This window comes from Pararge aegeria, chromosome 21, assembly GCF_905163445.1.
Source record: "Pararge aegeria chromosome 21, ilParAegt1.1, whole genome shotgun sequence".
Lineage (NCBI taxonomy): Eukaryota > Metazoa > Arthropoda > Insecta > Lepidoptera > Nymphalidae > Pararge > Pararge aegeria.
In genome coordinates this window covers 4,232,356-4,252,151 of record NC_053200.1, presented here as the reverse complement: position 1 = coordinate 4,252,151, position 19,796 = coordinate 4,232,356, and the positions used below count along the sequence as shown (strand labels likewise).

The 19,796-nt window shown below is 36.5% G+C and overlaps 2 protein-coding genes across 2 annotated transcripts; one reads left to right on the top strand and one right to left on the bottom strand.

Moving 5' to 3' along the window:
- Nucleotides 1–24: 24 nt before the first annotated feature.
- Nucleotides 25–9,635, top strand: LOC120633431 (activating signal cointegrator 1). The gene is made up of 12 exons (XM_039903639.1): nucleotides 25–216; nucleotides 293–417; nucleotides 1,991–2,176; nucleotides 2,523–2,641; nucleotides 3,290–3,438; nucleotides 3,965–4,128; nucleotides 4,671–4,849; nucleotides 5,507–5,670; nucleotides 6,754–6,875; nucleotides 7,602–7,698; nucleotides 9,029–9,129; nucleotides 9,473–9,635. The coding sequence occupies exons 1-12, from the start codon at nucleotides 149–151 to the stop codon at nucleotides 9,562–9,564; spliced, it is 1,566 nt and encodes a 521-aa protein (XP_039759573.1). The 5' UTR covers nucleotides 25–148; the 3' UTR covers nucleotides 9,565–9,635.
- A 420-nt stretch (nucleotides 9,636–10,055) lies between these two features.
- LOC120633410 lies at nucleotides 10,056–15,352 on the bottom strand (the record flags this gene model as incomplete). Its single annotated transcript, XM_039903617.1, has 3 exons — nucleotides 10,056–12,589; nucleotides 14,054–14,768; nucleotides 15,254–15,352. Coding segments are annotated over 3 exons (3,348 nt in total), but the record flags the coding sequence as incomplete, so codon positions are not given.
- Between the last annotated feature and the right edge of the window lie 4,444 nt (nucleotides 15,353–19,796).

Below are 19,796 nucleotides of genomic sequence, written 5' to 3'. Positions count from 1 at the left end.
TTAGGACTAAAAAGTTCAGTTTATTATAAAAATTAGATGTGACAACAGGTCTTAATATGTCAAACAGCTGTTCTTGGTGGCTCTGTTCTCGGAATTTCTGAAAGTTTTGAAGACTGTTGCGATAATATTGCGAAAGGTTAAAATTAAAATGGAAGAGTGGGTCAGTGAAGGATTGTCCAAAATATTAGACTTTGAAATACCTGAAGATCTAATAAAGTGAGAAAAGTTCTTGAAATTTTTCTTAAATTCAATTCACTATAGTTCCATTACTTATTGTGATTTGTTGTTGCAGATATATTTTATCAATAGAGAATGAAAAAGATTTAAACGAATATCTTAGAACTCTACTGGATTTCGATAATTCACAGCATAAAAACTTTTACTTAGAGTTGACTAAAAAGATATTTCCTAACAGAGGTTAGTTAAGGTTTTATAATTTTATATATAATAAATATATTTATACGGTTTCTTCTTTTCCTGCTGGTGTCGTTTAAGGCAAGGAATATAATAAAGGCAGTGCAGCAGTCTCCCCTTTGCTACTACTATAGCAGACTGCGATATGATTATGGCCTTTATGGGAGAGACATTTAGTGTAGAAGTTAAAATAGGCTGTTGAATTTGATGACTATGAGGATCTATCTATCTATCTTGTAATGAGGCCCGCTTTAGTGGATGCACTTGACCCAACAGGATCTTTTGTGCTCGCCCCGTCCTTGAATCCCCTCACCCTAAATAGCTTCAAATATCCACTTTAAGAGTTTGATTGAAGTTTTAGGTTGGAGGCACAGTAATCCTCTGGTTGTGGATAGGCCACTCCCAGGAGGTCCAACCACTTTCTAGCCAATCAGTTGCATTCACAAAGCAAATGCTCCATGGACTATGCCCATTTCGAGCAGCATGGACCCTGTGCCAAAGTGTCCTGTTATGGCCGCTATGGCGTATCTTGCCTGTCTCCTACTCAGTCTGTTAATCTTGTTTGGAAAACAAGCTCCAATTGCGCTCAAAGAATTTCTTGGAGTGCCTTAGACTTCTAATTTGTCCCATTCTGCCGCAGATTGATTATGAGGATGATATAAACCTTATTCTTTCTTGTCTATGATTCAGCTACTTAACAGCTTGACATGGGTGTCATCTTTAGTAGTTGTACTGCACACTAATTTTGTCACAAGCAACCCAAAAAGATTAACTGACACTAAAACTCTAAGCTTTGCTGTTGCAGTAGAAATAAGGAGATAAAACTGCTCTGATGTGTACTTGTGTAATACAAAAACGATCGTTGGGTAGTTTTTGAAGTAATTAGAAAAAGTAATTCAATTTAAATACAATTGGATTGCTTTACTTTTCTTTTTAAATTTAAGTGTGTTTTATAGATAAAACTATTTAAATTATAAAGTACCTGCCCAAGAGAGATATGCACATTATTCAAAAATCTTCATTATAATGAGTATCTGTTTATTAATACAACATACATATAACACAAAGACTGAAAAGCGGATGATATATCATCATTATTGTAGGAGGGGTCCTCCATTAGATTTTCTATGTATTGGTGAAATGTTTGAATAAAATCCCATCAGAATTTCTTTAGATTAGTTTATTACCTTTTATTGAAGTAAATCTTCTTTAGGCTTGACTAGGGAGTAACTCAGATTTTTTTCTGACGCAAGTAACACGTTTGGATTGTTCATAAGTATATGTCTTATATGTACTCCACGCTTCTTGTCTTATACGCCAGCTAGTGGGCAAATATCATAATCAACTAGGATTATTTGTTTCCAATATTTTCAAACTGATCAATTGTGAATAGCAAAGTGAATAAAACTTCAACAGTTTACAAGAAAAAAATTTAATTGCAAAGTTTTGTGAAAATCTCTCAATATACTTGTTTATTTATTACTTTTGTAAATATCAATAAATAATAATTAAAGTGTAACTTCAATTGCGCGTAAAGGTTATACGCACAAACTTTTTTATTTTTATTATTTTTCAGGAAGTTCCCAAACAAAACAGCAAAAAAAAAAGTTATCAAAAAATAAACAGCAAGATTTTATGAGTGTTGAACCAACTACTACACCAAATACAAATACTGAAGAAGATTCCAAATCTAAGAAAAAAACAAAATTTGTCAACCTCTACTCTCAAGAGGGGAAGAATGCTCAAGTTGTTTTATTGAAAGGTTTGAATAAATCGCTATAATTTATAACTAGTACTGCCCTTTGGCTTTATCTGCATTAAATAAATCTGTAGCTTTCCTTTTCGGATGGAATTTTTATTATAGAAATAGTTTTATATTTATAAAGATACTTCCTGCTATGATCATGTTATTTAAACCTACAAGATAGACTGTTACTCTTTGTAAAAATTTGAATAGATAGATTACTGTTACTCTTTGTTGTTGTTGTAAAAAGTTTGAGCTTGCTCGAAAGTGTTTTAGTAGATAAATTATAAAACAAATTAATCCTAATTATTGAGATAAAAAATTGTTCAGAGTTATAAAATGTTTCAATCTTTTTATTGAACAGGTAGGCACCACTGTGAATGCCAGGCGTCCAAGCATGAGCTGATAAACAACTGTCTGCAATGCGGCCGAGTGGTTTGCAGGCAAGAAGGTTCCGGGCCCTGCTTGTTTTGTGGTAATTTGGTAAGTCAAATCTAACAGCAGAGATATATAAGAAGACAAGAAAAGAAGCATTGTTGGAGTTATAGCAAATTCTTTTGAAACAAAGCTTCCTAAGGCATATTAAAAAAAAAACTAATGGGGATAAAATGGCTCGCAGAAGTGCCTGTTGGCCAATCAGCCAGCAACCAGGAAAACCTATATCTTAGTGAGTTAACTAATAAATTTTAAGAAATCAAATTTCCATGCCAATCGATTGTAGCACTATTCTACCCACCGACTATGTAATTCAATCTGCTAATAAAGAAATTGAAATTAACATCGTTAACTACTGCAAGGGATTGAGGAGAGCAAAAGTTAGATGTCAAAAAATCGTTATTAACGTAAAAGTGAACAGTTGCGAAAAGTGGTCAAAACCCTCCCGGCTATGGAAGCCAGTCAAACTTTGTTGGTTCCGCAATTTTGAAATATAAATAAAAAAAAAAGAATCTCTTAAGTATCCATTAATACCTCATTTTTCTAGAGCTCCATTGTACACCCATCTATCCACCCATCATATTAAAGCCTCGCTGGCCAAGTGCAGATTAGTAGACTCAGGTGTCTCACACGTGACTGGGAACCAAAATATTGATCAGGTAAGGATTATGATTATGATTAATGTTATATAAACAGGTATGCACTCCAGAGGAGCAAAGAGAAATAAATGCGAAGACTAAATCCAGTGCCAAGCTTATGGAGACTCTGATGGAAAGGAGCCGACCTAAGGGTTGGGAGGCTGCTGTGTCACATAGGAACAGGCTACTGGAGTATGACCGCACTAGGTATGTATAACATCATTGTGTAATATTTTTTTTATACCGTGCCATAAAATGTAAACAATCTTTATATTTCCTTCTTATGGACTGTTTTATGACAGTTGGCTTTATCTCATAAACGGTTCATGAGATATCTCTACCTATTAGGGTTCATCATGGAGAGATATTATTTAAACAATATACTGTTAAAATAACATCTAACAATAAATAATAAAAATAAAAATAATCGTATAACGTAATCCCTTAACTTATTGATGAGTCAAAAAATGGTGCCATTCTTTTCCACAAAGAATACAATAAAAGGGATGGCACTATTTGAAGTTTAGTTGAGCGATTTCTGTACAAAGAAATGGTGCCAAACCATTATTTTCCATAATATCTCTCAATTTTATAAATATCGACAGGAAACGAAATGTGGGAATGAGTGAGAAGAATGAGAATGTGTGAGCAAGAGTGAGACGGTAGATAGAATAGTTTCTTTACAGTAAATCTTATTGTTCTACATTGAGTATCTCCCACATAACTTTAACAGTGAACGTCGTACACGCGTCACAGATGATGATAGCGACTACTTCAGCGCCAACAGCGTGTGGCTCAACGCAACCGAACGCGAAAAGCTGCAGAAGTACCAGCAATCGCTACACGAAAAGAAGCACACTTCCAGGCTTAATAAGAAGATGACTTTCGATTTTGGAGGTGAATATTAAGCTCAGCATCATATTATGTTTAATATGTTGAAGTTTACTTTGTATACTCATTGAAAGAAACGGCGCGCTAGCAAATCAGGATCGGCCTACCGCAGAGTGCCGTTGCAGGCAGATGGCACTCCGCATTTCCCTCACAGCACACATACGTAGCTTAGTTGGCTATTATGTCTCTTATCATCTAAGCTGTGTATCTGAGGATGTGTATGATATCCATAATCCAAATAAGTCTTTTATTTTGACAGCGTATATTATCTGTAAATCGACAGCTTGCATCTTGACATAGGACTTTTTATCCCGGAAAAGTAACAGGGTTCTGACTTTCCTGTAAATTTTAAGTGAAGACTATACCTATTATACATATATAACCTATGCACGGGGCTGCATTTACTTGGTAACTAGTTCGTCCGGGCATCTAAAACAACGCCAACACGAGGGACCCGGATATGCTGAGGTGGTTTTTAGTTTGCCAAAGGCTTTTCCACCACGCCAAAAAAAAAAAGGCTGGTAACTAGTCAAAAACTTACCTTACAGGTCGTCAAATCTTAGAAGACAAGACCATAGATCACGAAGTGGATGAGGAACGCATTAGGCAAATGACTGCAAATAGTGGCAACACCAGTACTAACGCGCAAATTCTGCGGCCAGACTTGTTCGCCGACATGTCGACCGATCGCGACGTTGCTCCGGGTGTGAACGCGCCTTTATTACAGGTATGTTTACTGTAAAATAAAATTCCCATACTATGAAAATCAATATGGTATAACTCACCGCTTTGTATCGCTTGGCTGCTTAGAGAAAGGGGGCAAGGCATAGTATCGATATTTAAAATCTAAATATTTTACAAAAACATCGATATATCCACTTTGGGGTGACAACTGTATTCTAATCTGTCACCACACAGCACAGAAATACTGATATTTTATCACTACATATAAACATCCAGACACTGACCAACATTCATGTTCATAACACAAAAAAAATTCCAATTGTGGGAATCGTACTCACGGCCTTGGACTCAAAAAGCATTGTCTATTTATTTATTTATTCAAAGCACCACCAAAAGAATCACATATAATACATTGACATAATATAATAAAAGTCTAATATATTAGATACGCATATGTTTTTAATTTTTTTATTAGGTATTATAGGTAGCTACAACATACAACAAGAAAAAAAAAAAGAAATGAGAAACTAAATATTGCAAAAGAAAAAACTAAACTAAACTAATTAGAGAGAACTATATTAATTATTTTAAAAAGAAAGAGAGAACAATATTAATGCACTAAAAAAACAGAATCTGACTAGCTGAGTCGCTACACACTGCGCCAATCCGCTGTCATAACGTTTTAAATTATTTTCAACAGTTCGACGAGACGGTCTGTGAAGGCTATTATGCATCAGCGGTGAGGTCGACCTGGGCTCAGTCAACCCGCATCCAAGATCTGGAGCTGCAAGAGATGAGCGACTCCGGCAAATGCTTGTCCATGCACCAACCTTGGGCATCGCTGCTGGTTGAGGGCATTAAAAGGTAAGACCAAAAAAAGTTTGAATAATTGCTCTAAGCAGTTGCCTTCGTACAAGACATTCTCTCTAGCAATCGAGGAGTCGTTTTCGAGTATTAAATGTCAGTATCGTTAAAGTGATAGTCGATGTTGACTTTGACTTTGACCTGTATATTAAATACGTTTGAACCCTCGACGTGGTGTTATTTTTTAAATGTCATCATGCGTTCTCTATACAACGTGTAAATGAAAGCCGAAATATTACTTTACATGCTTTAGAAGTACATTATTTCTCTGAGAATTATCCGTGAAACCGAAACACCATCGTTTTTGAGTAAACCACTGACATAATTTTTACTGAAAGAAAACAAAGCCTTCACAGAAATCACAAACAAACTTAAAATCAAGTGGCTCCTGCCACTTTATGAGGTACGCGTCGCGTAGCGTAGGTACTATGCGCGCGTCGGTCATTTATCTTCAATAGGGTTGTCATTAGTAAACACTGATTATGTTTTGAATTAATTTGTATGAAAAAATATATTTATTTATTTTTATTTAAACATTTTATTGCATAATAAAGGAAACACACAGGAACACTTTCATTAACATAAATTATATGCAAAAGGCGGCCTTATCACTAACAGTGATCTCTTCCAGGCTACCTTAACTATTGGAATAAGGCAATGAGAGACGGGAAATCGCAATTATATATATAAAAAAAAATATATATATGCTTCTTCTGATTTGAAATTTTAACAGGGTGATTCCTTATGGAATATACTTATCCACCCTTCAACAGTATTTCGTAATTCGGTTACACGTTGTATACATAGCATATTATCTTTTTTTTTAAATCTTTATACTCCACACCAAACAGATCTTCGGCAGTCTTCTCTCTGCGCACGTATCGTTCCGACACCGTCCTCGGGAGACGTTGAGTTAACAATGAAAATAATTATCCAATGGCGAAGGAATTATGAATTACAGCGTACACATTTTCATCCTTTTCCGGAGTATAGGAAATTAAGCTCAATTTACATTGTATATTAAGCGGAATTCCGCAAAGTAACGCCTGCTTCTATCCAACGGTTTATTTATTCTTTCCGCAGACACGAGGGTCGAACCTGGTACACGAGCCACCGCGGCCGCCTTTGGATCGCCTCCACCGCTAGAGCACCCGACCACGGTGTTGTGAGCTCGGTTGAGAACCAGTACAGAGTTCTTCGTCCGGGTAATTTAAGTTTTTTTTAGGGTAGGACTTCGAATTCACTGCATGCACTCAGCATGAAATGGCAACTCGCCACGAAATCTTGCGAAAACTCGCAATGAAATCTCAGCATGCACTTTAACATTTCTAAGTTATGTTCGTTCTAAGCAATTAAAATACACTGGGCCAGCGTGGTGGACTGCGGCCTTAACCCCTTCTCATTGTGGGGAGACCCATGCCCATGCATAGGAACTCTTATCTAATAATCATCCTTAATTTTTTACATTATAAGACAAGTTGGAAAATATGGAGTTTAAAGCTATTACTGTATATCAGTATTGATGAGTATGATGATGGTGATATACAGAATTACGAAATAATTCATTAATTAATTGACCTTGTAAAGATATTAAAACAAAAGAAGCATATATAATTTTCCATACAAACGAATTCAAAACATTCTAAGTGTTTACTTATGACAACCCTATTGATGATGAAAGCCCGACACGGGCATAGTACCTACGTGACGCGTACCTAATAAAGTGACGGGAGTCACATGATTTTAATTTTGCATGTGATGTTATGGCTGTATGTGATTTCTTTCAGTAAAAACTATGGCAGTGGATTACTAAAAAACTATTAGGTTTTCTGTTGCACAGATGAGTCTTAGAGACAATACATAATATAGCTCTGAAGCCTGTGAAGTTTTATTTCGGTTTTCAATCACACGTTGTATTTTATGGTTCACAGATGAGGAACACAATTTTCCCTCTTTCTATCCAACGGGATGTCTTCTCGGATGCGTCAATGTTGATGACTGCTTACCGCAAGAGGAATATGCAAAGAAGTAAGTAATACAAGTCAATTACGTAAATTATAGTTGTAATAGTAGTCAATTACGTAGATTATATGTGACTTTAAATGACGGCCGATGTACGCAGTTTGCAGCGACCCTGCTTTCTGCGCCCAAGGCCGTAGGTTCGTTTCCCACAACTGGAAAATGTTTGTGTGATGAGCATGAATGTTTTTCAGTGTCCCAGACACTGATTTATATGTATATTCTAATTATGTATATTATTTATAAAAATATTCATCAGTCATCTTAGTACCCATAACACAAGCTACGCTTAATTTGGGGCTAGGTGGCGATAGCTAATGGTATACAGTTGAAGAGTTTGTTAGCTTTAAAGCAACAAATTGAAATTCAAAAATGTTTTATTCATGCATACCTTATTACAGGCACTTCTGAAGCCTTCATTCATTTAACATGTCACACTTATTTTACTGATGGTGATAACTGCATTCGTTAACTTAAATTAAAGCTAGGAGGGTTCCAAACGTGCCCTGGTCTAAGAAGAGCCCACAACAAACTTAGCCAGGTTTTTGACATATATATAACATATAAACTTAACGTACGTATTATATATGCCGTGTGGTGACGGTAGATTAGAATACAGTTGTCACCAGCCCTACTCTTCGACGAAAGACGTACGAGGCGATTAAGGGAATATAACAGAGAACGGCCAGCAGCGTTTTCTGTGCTACCACCACAATATTCTCTGTCACCAACCTGTCTACTCAGCGTGGTGATTGTGTGCTTCTTTAGTTCAGCAGGGGACTGTTATGGGCAAATTCAAATACAAATTCAAAATTTCTTTATTCATGTAGGCCTATCACAGGCACTTATGAAGCGTTCATACATATATGTTTACATAATTGTAAGGGGATGGTGATAACTTCGTTCGCCAACTTAAACCTAAAGCTACTAGGGTTCCAAACACGCCCACAACAAACTTAGCCGGGTATTTTTTTTTTTGTTATCACCATGTGACAGTAGATCTATATTAAGCTATGAAGCTAGAGCAATTCACACCCAAGCTTTTTTTATCGTTTAAGTAATCCTTAATATTATAATAGGATTTTTCTGTAAGCTTACGTCATTCTGATGGGCTATTGGTGAACACAACGGTTAGTAAACGGTAAATAGCTTGTATATGAAATATCACTGTGAGATGGTTTTAACAAAAATAATACTTGGCTGAGTTTTTGTAACCATCCTAGCGTTAATTTAATAAGAAAAAACAAGAGGCCAAAAAAAAGATTGCATATGAAATATTGTTTATGCTATAAAAGGGTCAGAAAGGGGCATCGAAATTTGAATGGTGCTTTTTTTCTAGATACGCGAACTGTGACGAGAGCGACAGTCCCTACGTACTCATTTGCTCTAATCCCGTCAGTCTGAGACTGCGTTTTCCTATCAAGGGACATCATAAGATTTGTAAGTTATATTCATAATAAGATTTCTATATTAAAGTGTATATATATATATAGGTAAATAACATTTTAGTTTTCTGCAAAAATTACAATAAATTGTAATTAAAGTTGCCGCTTAAATTAAAAAAAAAATATGTACCCCTAAAATACTAGAATAACCTAATCCAACCTAATCTAAAATGTTCATGATCTGTTATTATTTTTTCGTACATTTGGTACGAGGATAACTAGGCCGCATTTCACATTAGATTTTTCGGTTTCTCAATTATTTCATTCATTTTGAGGCTGCCGTATTATGGGTCAAATAATAGATCACAAGATACTATATATAGATATATTAATTACAGATTCTTTGGATAAGACCATTCATCAAGCGGCGGTGAAATCTATGCAGAAAACATCAAAAATGCGCGCCGCTGAAGAAGCCAATGCTGGATAAGTGAATCAAGAATTATTACTTAAAATGTTTAATAATATATTGTAAATTTGAAATAAAAGAATTTGTAACTTTAAGAAATTAATTTATTTACACTTTTAACAACTACAGTTTAATATAAATATTTAAGAAACGCACATACACACTCATAGCCTAACATACGCGAAAGACAGCACATAATAATTAATATTTAAACAACACAGACATGCATACGTACACTTATGTACTTTAATACTATACGAATATATCACTCATGATATATTGGACTTAATACTAAAATGAGCACCAACAATGAGTTTAAATAACAGGGAATCATTTGTTGAAATTATTATTTAAAAAAAAGTAGTCAATAGCGACAAAGAAATGCAGGTGGGGTCGTATACAACCACAATTTGTAAATGCTAGAACTAATATTGCGTTAAACTAGATTTTTCTGACGCTTTGGCAGTCGAAGAGATTTGGTTTTTTGTAACATTTAATAGGATTTAGGAATATTACGATTCCTTCTTTTGGTTAAGCTGGGGGAAAAAAGCTTCTATTGGAAGTATAGGGTCGTCTGTAGCTATTGTGAAGTAACTTGGTATCCGTCTGCTATTCGAAGAGAGAGTTTTAAACATACCGGGGGTGCTGTAGTCTTTGCTGGCCGCTAGAGTTAAATCTGACACTCGTTTTGAATGCTCAAAGAGTCGTTCTATATGGTCGTGATGCTTTTTGTCCGCTATTTTCATGATTGCACTTTCAGATCGCGTTCTTTCAGAAGTGATATCATTTTTATGATCATTACTTGGTGTGGTTTCCGTCACTGTTATATCTTGTACCGATTGCCCAATTTCTGAGTCTGGAATCTTCTTTCTTAAAGGTCTTTTATGTGCAGTTGTCGGACTAGTTGTTTCTGTGGCGTCTTCAGTTGGTTTTGGCCTTCTCTGACCATTGCGAATTCGAGATGAAATCTTTTGTGTTATAACCTCACTGTCTGTGTTCTGTTTCGGCCGGCCATTATGTCTTGAATGAATTTCCTGCTCGTTATTTTCAGTCTTGTTCAATTTGTGTCTGGGTTCTTTAGGCGTAAACTTCTTTCTTTCTGTCGTTGTTTCGACGTCGCTAAAAATAACCTCGCTGTATGGATTCTTTCGTTGCGGAAATCTTGGTTTGTGTGTGTTTTCTTCCACTTTTTCCGTTGTACTTGTTGTTGAATTTAATCGATTTCTATAATCTTTGACGCTGAATTTTGGTCTATCCAATTTGCTTTTTAGTCTTGGCCTTTGTATTTTTCCTGTCGTACGTGAATCTGATTCTGTGCGTGATGCGATAGTTGTTGGCTCAGTTTCTTTTACTGATTCTGTGGTAGACTTCTTTGTCAGTACAGGTTTTGCATCACGGTGGAATGAAAAATCTTGAAGGGTATCGGTTAGACTTACGGAAACGTCACTCGTTGGTGTATCCTTTTCGTCCTGTTTATGACTATAATCTGGAATTTCGCTGGTTTTATATTCATTAAGATTAATAGACACTTTAGATGATTGTGGGCGAGAAGATATTTTCATTATAGGAGAATCTTTATTGTAATCTTGTTCGTTTATGGACTGGGTCGTTGTATCAATTTTGTCTGAAGGAGTTGTTAAAGGCCGTCGGTGACCGAGAAGCTTTTTCTTGAGTATAGTAGTAGGTTTTGTGGGAGATGTAGTTGGTAATGCGCTTGTAGTTAAGTCTGTAGTTACAGTTGGAGTAGTCACAATCGATTCAGTTCTTGCCTTGATAGGTCTTACCCGTGGTCGTATGGTAGGAATTTCATCCGAAGTAGTAGTTGAAGCGTCTGTAGATAAATCTCTGCGAGTTGTTGTTTCTTCTCTGTTACGATTTATTGGACGACGTCTCCTGATCTTATTCCGTTTTCTGATTTTATCCTTATCTACTACAGTTTCAGAAGTACTTGGGCGTTTAAAATGAAGATTGGGAGGGAGAGTAGGTAATGTTTCAATCGCAACTTCAGTGTTATCTCTATTTGCACTTTGTGTTGTAATTTCCTGTTTAGGTATATCATTCGGCTTCTTCGTTCTTCTGTAGGGTTTGTGATCGTGGTATACTGGAGTGGAAACTTTGTAATAGTATTCCTTCAATTTGGTCTTTCCGATGGGTTCGAAGTCATCACCTAGAGGTCGTCGACTTTGAGTGTCTATGTGACTTTCATAATTGAAGTCATTTTGATAACCTTTCTCGCCTTCTGTGACAATGGCATACTCATCTGCCGAATCGGGAGTTGCAGTTGTTGGTTTTTCGAAATTATTGTTAGTATTGTCAGGTTTTGTAACAGTTTCTTCGTTTTTCTGATTGTGAGTGTAGGATTGTGGAGTAACTGTCCATGATGGTGATGTGTGGGTATTTGTGTCTTCTGATATATTTTCCACTACTGCGTACGAAGGTCGATGAGACAGACTATTGAAAGAGCTCTGTAGATCAAATAGTCCAGGAGCGTGAGCGTATTGTTGGGAAACTTGTTGTGTGAGACCGACGTTATCAGATACCTTTTGTTTCGTTTTAACGTATTGTTGATTGATGTTGACAGTTTCGTGGTCATCATAGTTTTGGGAGTTTTGTGACTGGTAGCCATAATCGTTGTAGAAAGTACCTTGCGTAGTAGTTTGTATAATAGGAGGATTGTAAGTAGTAATCTTATTGAAGTCAAAGTTATGGGTGTTCTTGATGAACGGATCCTGGGGGCTAGGCTTAAAATAGTTTTTAAGTCCAGCGTTGGGGTCAATTTTTAACTGAGAAACTACTTTTGTTCGCTGCGTGGGAACATTTCCGAGATCATTGAACGTTGAACTGAAGATTAAGTGATTTTTCGTTGTTTTCATCTTAGGGGTAGTTGAAGGGAATAAACTAGATGTAGTTTTGAAACTTGGTGAATAGTTAAAAGAGTTGAAAATTGTCTGCTTGGTCGGTTGTGGGGGTAAATATGTCGTTTTTGTGTTTGGATGCAAATGATCTCTTCCTTTTACGGATTGTAGGCCAAAGGATCCGAAAGTACCTGGAAGAATAATAAAATGATTATCAACACCTAAAATTATAAAACTATTCTAAAACAAGGCGATAATTAAAAGTTAAACTGAAGTGAACTGAACAACTTAGAATTTCGTTTCGGTCGAACCGACTTCGATCCCCGGCACGCACCTCCGGCTTTTCGGAGTAATGTGCGTTTTTAATTTTTGCAATATATCACTTGCTTTAACGGTGGAGGAAAACATCGTGAGGAAACTGTATGCAAAAAAAAAAAATTCAAAATTCAAAATTCATTTATTTCAAGTAGGCCTAATATAAGCACTTTTGAAACGTCAAGTCTGTCTGTGTGTGCCTCTGCCACCGGTTCGGAAGGCAGATTCTACCGAGAAGAAGCCGGCATGAAACTCAGCAGTTGCTCTTTTCCAACATTAACAATTTACATTTTACATTTTAAAATTCATTTTTCTATCTTGTGAGAGATGAAAGCGGAGCCGGATGCTTCCAAGCAACCTTATCATTAAGAAATTCATCAATTGTATAATAACCTCGCTGTAATAAATGTGTTTTAACACATTCTTTAAACTTATGCATTGGTAGGTCCAAAATTACCTTAGGAATCATATTATAAAAGCGTATACTCAGTCCCACAAATGACTTTTGCACCTTTCGCAGACGATATGCAGATGTCACTAATTTATGACCATTTCTTGTAAGTCGAATGCCTGAGAGTCCTCTACAATGTTCTTAAAGGCATGGCAAGTCCACCTATCCTCACTTAGCCAGCGCGGCGGACAACGAGTTGATAATGACACACAGATACAATAACAATCTACTTTTAAACATTTACGATCACCTTCCGTTGTAAGTTCGAAACCACAATTACGTTGGAAATGCTTTAATCTTTCCATAATAATACATTTCTTGGATTTCGTGTGAGATTCATGCCTTTATTCATAACAATTCATACCTTTACAAACATTATGATAAAATGTATGAATAATCTTTTCTTCATCTTTATGTTTATACTCGATTTTCGAATGGACACTTGCTGAAAGGGGTTGCCCACCTGAGGGGATGCTACGGCGTCACCGGGGAAGTGGGGCGAGCGCGAAAGCTTGCCATGAGAAGAGCCCCAGGGCTCGACGACATCGGGGGGATAGATGTTTATACAAGATTTAAAGCATTGTATACAACTTTGGCTTCCTATTAAACCATTGGTAATCTTTATTCACCCCTGTACTTTTAATTCTTTAGTGTATTAATGCCGTTATAAGTTACAATTATATATAAGTATGGCCTTTGTCCGCACTTATTTTGGGTTTTTAATAATATTTTGAGATGATTATATAAAAAAAAAAAGAGTTATTATTTAGGGATTGAAAAATATAGATAATATAGATAAAGAACTCTCAGACCTTCCGAGTATGCAAAAAATATTTCACAAGAATCGCAACGCTGATTCGGAGAAGTTTTCCCTAACCAAAATACATACCTAAAATGCTCGGGAACTGTTGCATGTTGTAAACATTATCTTGGAATGGATGGCCATATTGATTGATCGGTAATTTAGACGTGAACGTATGCTGTTGGTGAGCCGTCTTCACAGGCTGTGCGATGAACTGAGAGGCCGTGTCGGTATCGGGTAGCTTAAAAACTTCAGTTTTGTAAATCTCGGTGTCAGACGACTGTGGCCGCTTACCATCCGGTCTTGGGTAATCTATTTTCCCATATATGTCTAAAGGTATATTGTACTGCCCGTATTGTATCGACTGAGCATTGGATATCTGACCTATATTGTTATGGTATTGCTTCTGTTTCGTGTTCTTCAAGACCGGACGAACGGAGTACTGGTGGTGTTGATTGCGGAAAATGTTGCTGTCTATCGGATAGTTTTGGAGGAATTTATATTGGTTCAGGTTGTTTGGTAGGGCGAAGGGGTTGAGGTACGAGTTTATAGGTTGGTTTGGGGGTAAGTTATGCGATGTTATTGGTACAGTTCGAAGTGTAGTTGGGTGGTATGATTGGGCTATCGATGTCAGCTTGTTTACATCCCTGGCAGTAAATGGTCTCGCTGAGGAATGATACATTTCCAGTCCAGAAGCTGGTATCTTATAAGGAGAATGTAGCTGTGCGGTGTTAATAGATCCGTATAGAAGTCCGCCTGATCCGATCACGGGTCTCCAGCCGCCTTTCGAGACTGGCAAATTCTGGAAGTAGAATTAATTACTTTAGTATAAACTTTTTTTATGCTATCTTACGTGTGTTATGGTGCATGGTAGCGGGCTCACTTGTTAGGACTGTGACACAGTGGCGTGCATAGAGGGTATGCACAGGGTATGCAAATGATATAAAATGAAGAAAATCTCCAGTACGAGTTATAACTTAAGAAAATTTTTTAGAGGACAAAGCAAATCGTTTTTTTTAGTTTCTTCTGTATTTGTGTTTAATTTATATAAAATGTGTGTGTGCAATAAAGACTTAAAACAAACTAACAAATTGATTGACAAAATCGGTATAGGGGAATATAACAGAGAACGGAGAGCAGCGTCCTCTGTGTTACTACTACCATTAACTGCGACCACCAATCTGCCGAGCGCAGTGATTATGGGACACTCTCAAATTGGAAGAGGACTTTAGTCACCAGTGGACTGCTATAGTCTATAGCTAGTTGACAACATAATATGAAACTTACTTGTGTTTGGGCCGCTAAAGAGCGTCTTCGGTGAGGCTTGTGACATGCCACTGTGGCCAGCAGCGTCAGCGCGACCAAATATAGCCGCACCCCTGGAATTTAATAAAACAGTATTTAAAACGTGTCCGTCTCAAGGATCTCAGCGTTCTGCTAGGGAGAATATTCTCCGAATGATGAAATGTAAGTCTCAAAGTTACTCGGAATCCTTCACAATAAAAGCTGCAACGCTGTGGAATGCACTCCCTGACGATATTCGTCGCTCTAAATCCCTAGCTATTTTCAAAAGCCGTGTTAGACATCACTATTTGTCATTATAATTTTGTTGTTCGTATATGTGTACTTATGTATCTAGAATAAATATATATAAATATTTGATATTATTTATTTATATCTTATTTTATTTATCTCTTTTAATAATTTATTATATTAGTTATTAGTAGTATGTACTTAAGTGTGTAAATTTATGTATTGTTTATTTTAATTGCGATTTTCCGTCTCTCATGTTTTGTTGTGTACTATCGGTAAGGTTACCTGGCAGAGATCACTTTTAGTGATAAGGTCGCCTTTTGCTTTTAATTTTTTGTTCAACTATATTTGTAATTTCTCCTTTATTACGCAATAAAGATGTTTAAATAAATAAATAAATAAAACTCAAGCTTGTACACGGATTCGTCAGTTTAAGAATTTCGATAATTCCGAAAATTCCAAGTTCTCCGACAGCCCTAAAGTAAAATTCTCCCACACAACATTTTATTTTCTGTAGTAAGCACCTAGTATACCTAGGATAATTAGGGTTGTTTAACTTAACTTAGAAGCCGATATCTGCCTATTTAAAACTATTACTAAAACGTATATACATTCACAAAATATTCCGGAAATCCATCCCATACAAAAACCTGTAAGATTATAGGTATTAATACAACTGCTAATGCTATACCCGTAATAAAGTGTGCACCCGACACTTGTAGGTATGCTAAATAGCTTATCGGCACGTCTTTGTCGGTATATGTCGATGGTAACCAGCCACGGCCGAAGCGACCAACCTAGAAAATATATAGGTACTAAAATAGCGATTGCTCGTGAGCCGTGACTTAACATTCCCGGATCATTTAAAATTATAGCTTTTGTTTTAAATGCTCCGGGCTATTTATTTATAAACGAAATATAACATCGAAACATCTCATCAAAGTCAGCATAGGACTTTTTTATCCTGTATAAAATCGTACAAAAAATGCGGACGCTATCCCGGATGGTTATATATGTGATTGTAATCTTGTACATTTATAAATTTCTATTTAGATAAAGAGACCTTTAGCAAAACACCTAAGCTCTCCCACTCGATATACCTAGTGGACAATACATATTATCTTTAACACGGATAAAATTAAGTACTTACCTGATTATCAATACAATAATGATAATCCAAAAATAACTCGTAGTGATAATCGAAAAATAATGACTAAATATGATGGCTATATAATCCGGCTCTGCCACAAGATAATTTTACTTTCCGCATAGAGAGATGACAAAGCAAAACGAATGAAAGTGTGACCCCTAACTTATCCAAAGTTCAAACTACACTACGTAAGTCGATAGGTTGTACGTTAGTTAGCGAGATTTCAGAATACTTGTCTGTCATAGTTACTTTTTTTTATTTTACTACAAGTTAGCCCTTGACTGCAATCTCACTTAATGGTAAGTGATGATGCAGTCTAAGATGATGACCCGCTAGGGGGTATGGCGGTTATACTTATCGGAACGCTAAATCGCAAAGCGGCATGTCTCTGTCAGCTGTCTGTGTCAGTGGTAACTAGCCACGGCCGAAGCCTTCAACCAAACCAGGGAAATTTCAAAAAATAATAACTGGCCAAATTGCACCTGCCGGTGATCGAATCTGGGACCTTCCACTTAAAACCACAGAGCTCACCGCTGCGTCGAGACGGTCGTAATAGATCGTAATTTCACGAATATAATAAATAATAAATATTTTATAACCACAATAAATAAATTACAACAACAAGAGAACAGAAAAAAAGATAATTTATATATTTACAATATTTTAGGATACATACTCCTAAAAATATTGTATCTATTTACTTCTTCTAATCTAAATCACAAAAAAAAAATAATGACATACAAATAGAGGTCAACTTTTCAAGTAATTCTTTAGCGTGACCGCTAAAGATTTACTTCGATTATTTATGCAGTCCATCGATTCGCACTAGGCAAGCGTGATGGACTACGGCCTTGAGCATATTTTAGCAGTCCTCATTGTAGGAGTACCCGTGCCCTGTAGTGGACTGCCTTTGTGTTTCTATTTATTTTTTTATTTCACTAATTTTGTAGTGGACAAATAAAGAATATAAATAAAATAAATAAACTATACATATCCATCCATTCCACACAGCTGGAAAATGTTTGTGTGATGAACAGAAATGTTTTTCAGTGTCTGGGTGTTTATATGTATTTTATAAGTATTTATGTATATTATTCATTCATAATAAAATATTCATCAGTCATCTTAACGCCCATTACACAGGCTACGCTTACTTTGGGGCTAGATGGCGATGTGTGTATTGTCGTAGTATATTTATTTTATTATTATTCCTTCAGAGAGGAATGACAATGACATTAATGATTTGAAGGTACAGAACCCTCAACGTGTTAGACTGTCTCTCAGTTGGCTGGTTTATTTAAATCTCACTTTGATAAAACAAATCAATTTAATCAAATTACTAGATACTAATCACAAAGCTATCATTGTTGGGAGAGTTTGGCCGCGCAAATCAAACGGTAACCGGAAATTGCGGTTACAGATAACTAGCAATACCCGCTGCTTCGCCCGGTCAAAACGTTATTAACATTTAATTTTGCATGGACATAGTTCACGGGATAGATTGACATCGGATATTTTTCATCCCGGAAAAATACATATTCCTCTCGATCTGATTGTAAACTTATAAATTTCAAAATGTATATAAAAATTTTGGAACCGACTGGATTTGAACCTGCGATTCTATATATACATTATATATATATCTATATATATAACTTCATCGTCTTAATTATTAGTCCAGCAAACTGCGTGGCTCGGGTCTCCTCCAGATCCTCCTCCGCTTTAACAATCAAAGCCTTAGTCAAACTCAAAGGCCTAATTGGGGAGATAACTATTCAGCCTATGTGAATAGTACGCGCAAGCGAAGTTGTACGCATTTCTTGTATAATTTTAGTAACTATTGCTTCATATTATTTAGTTCTAGAATAAAAAGCGTGGCCGAAGTCGTGGGAACATCGCCGGATTTGACTGCGATCAGTTCCGCTCTACATATCGATTTACAGTTTTCCATTTACTTCGATACTGTGATGCGATCCACGTAAACATTCGATTGTGATCGATTTATAAATTAGCGGATATCCGTGAAGTGATAACAGAAATATTGATATTTTGGGTTTTCTCTGGTTTCTCTTATTCAGGGTTTGGCCCTGGATTCGATCCTCAGCAGGGAATGAGAATTTACAATTTAGGAATATTCAGAATTGGCCGTGGCTAGTTACCACTTTACCCACAAAGATGTACCCAATACTAATTTAGCGTTGCGGTACCTCGTGAAAAAACCGATTAGGTATTGATTACCGTATCTATAACAGGTTAGCCCGCTACCATCTTTGACTGCAACCTCACTTACCAGGTGATATTGCAGTCAAACCTTTTTACGTTGATCTTCATAGTAAATATTTTTTTTTACTTTTGAGATCACAGAACTTTCTCTGGTCTGGAGAGTCTTTGGCTTAGTTACCACCCTACTGAAAAAGACGAGCCGCCTACAAACCGATTAGATGTGTGGGTTTAATATAACTGTTTAAAGTAGTTACTCCATAACATGCTAGCAATCTAGTCAAAGGCTAACTTGTATTGGAATAAAGAAAAAGCCTTCGTCTTAGCCTAGCCGAAATTTATTTGTGTTGTGCAACTTCCTTAAACGCATTTAGCTATGTGTCATATGAAATTACAAATGGCTACAGGTGTCGAATAAAAGTTATACAAATATTAATGGAGGTTTCACTTTCTAAGCATGCGTGTCCCATACGTGATATCCATTTAACATTAGGGCACGTAGCCCCATAACAATTTGTATTTGTTATGGGGTTCGCCCAACACTTGGCCAATATACCTAATGTTGGTAATCCACAGTACCTATTAGTCAGTGACGTGCACTTAATAGATGCACAAAAGCACTGCCTACCTATAATTTATGTATAGCTCGTATAAGAGGAGAATTTCGTTTGGACACTTTATTAAGCCGACGCAAAGCAGCCGCCGCGCCGACTCATTCAGAGGCGTGGTGTCGCGTCGGCTACTTCGAAGAAGGTAATTTTGATTCAAAATGTGTTAAAAGATGAGGAGGCCTCCTGGACCCGAGGAGTCGCGCTTGCTTAGTCAGCTACTGACAATATCTGCGCCGGCCCGGGAATTTAAAATTAATGACAAAATGAAACAATAATGTTAGCAGATTTCAGTCTGTACGATTAGGTCATGTCAGGA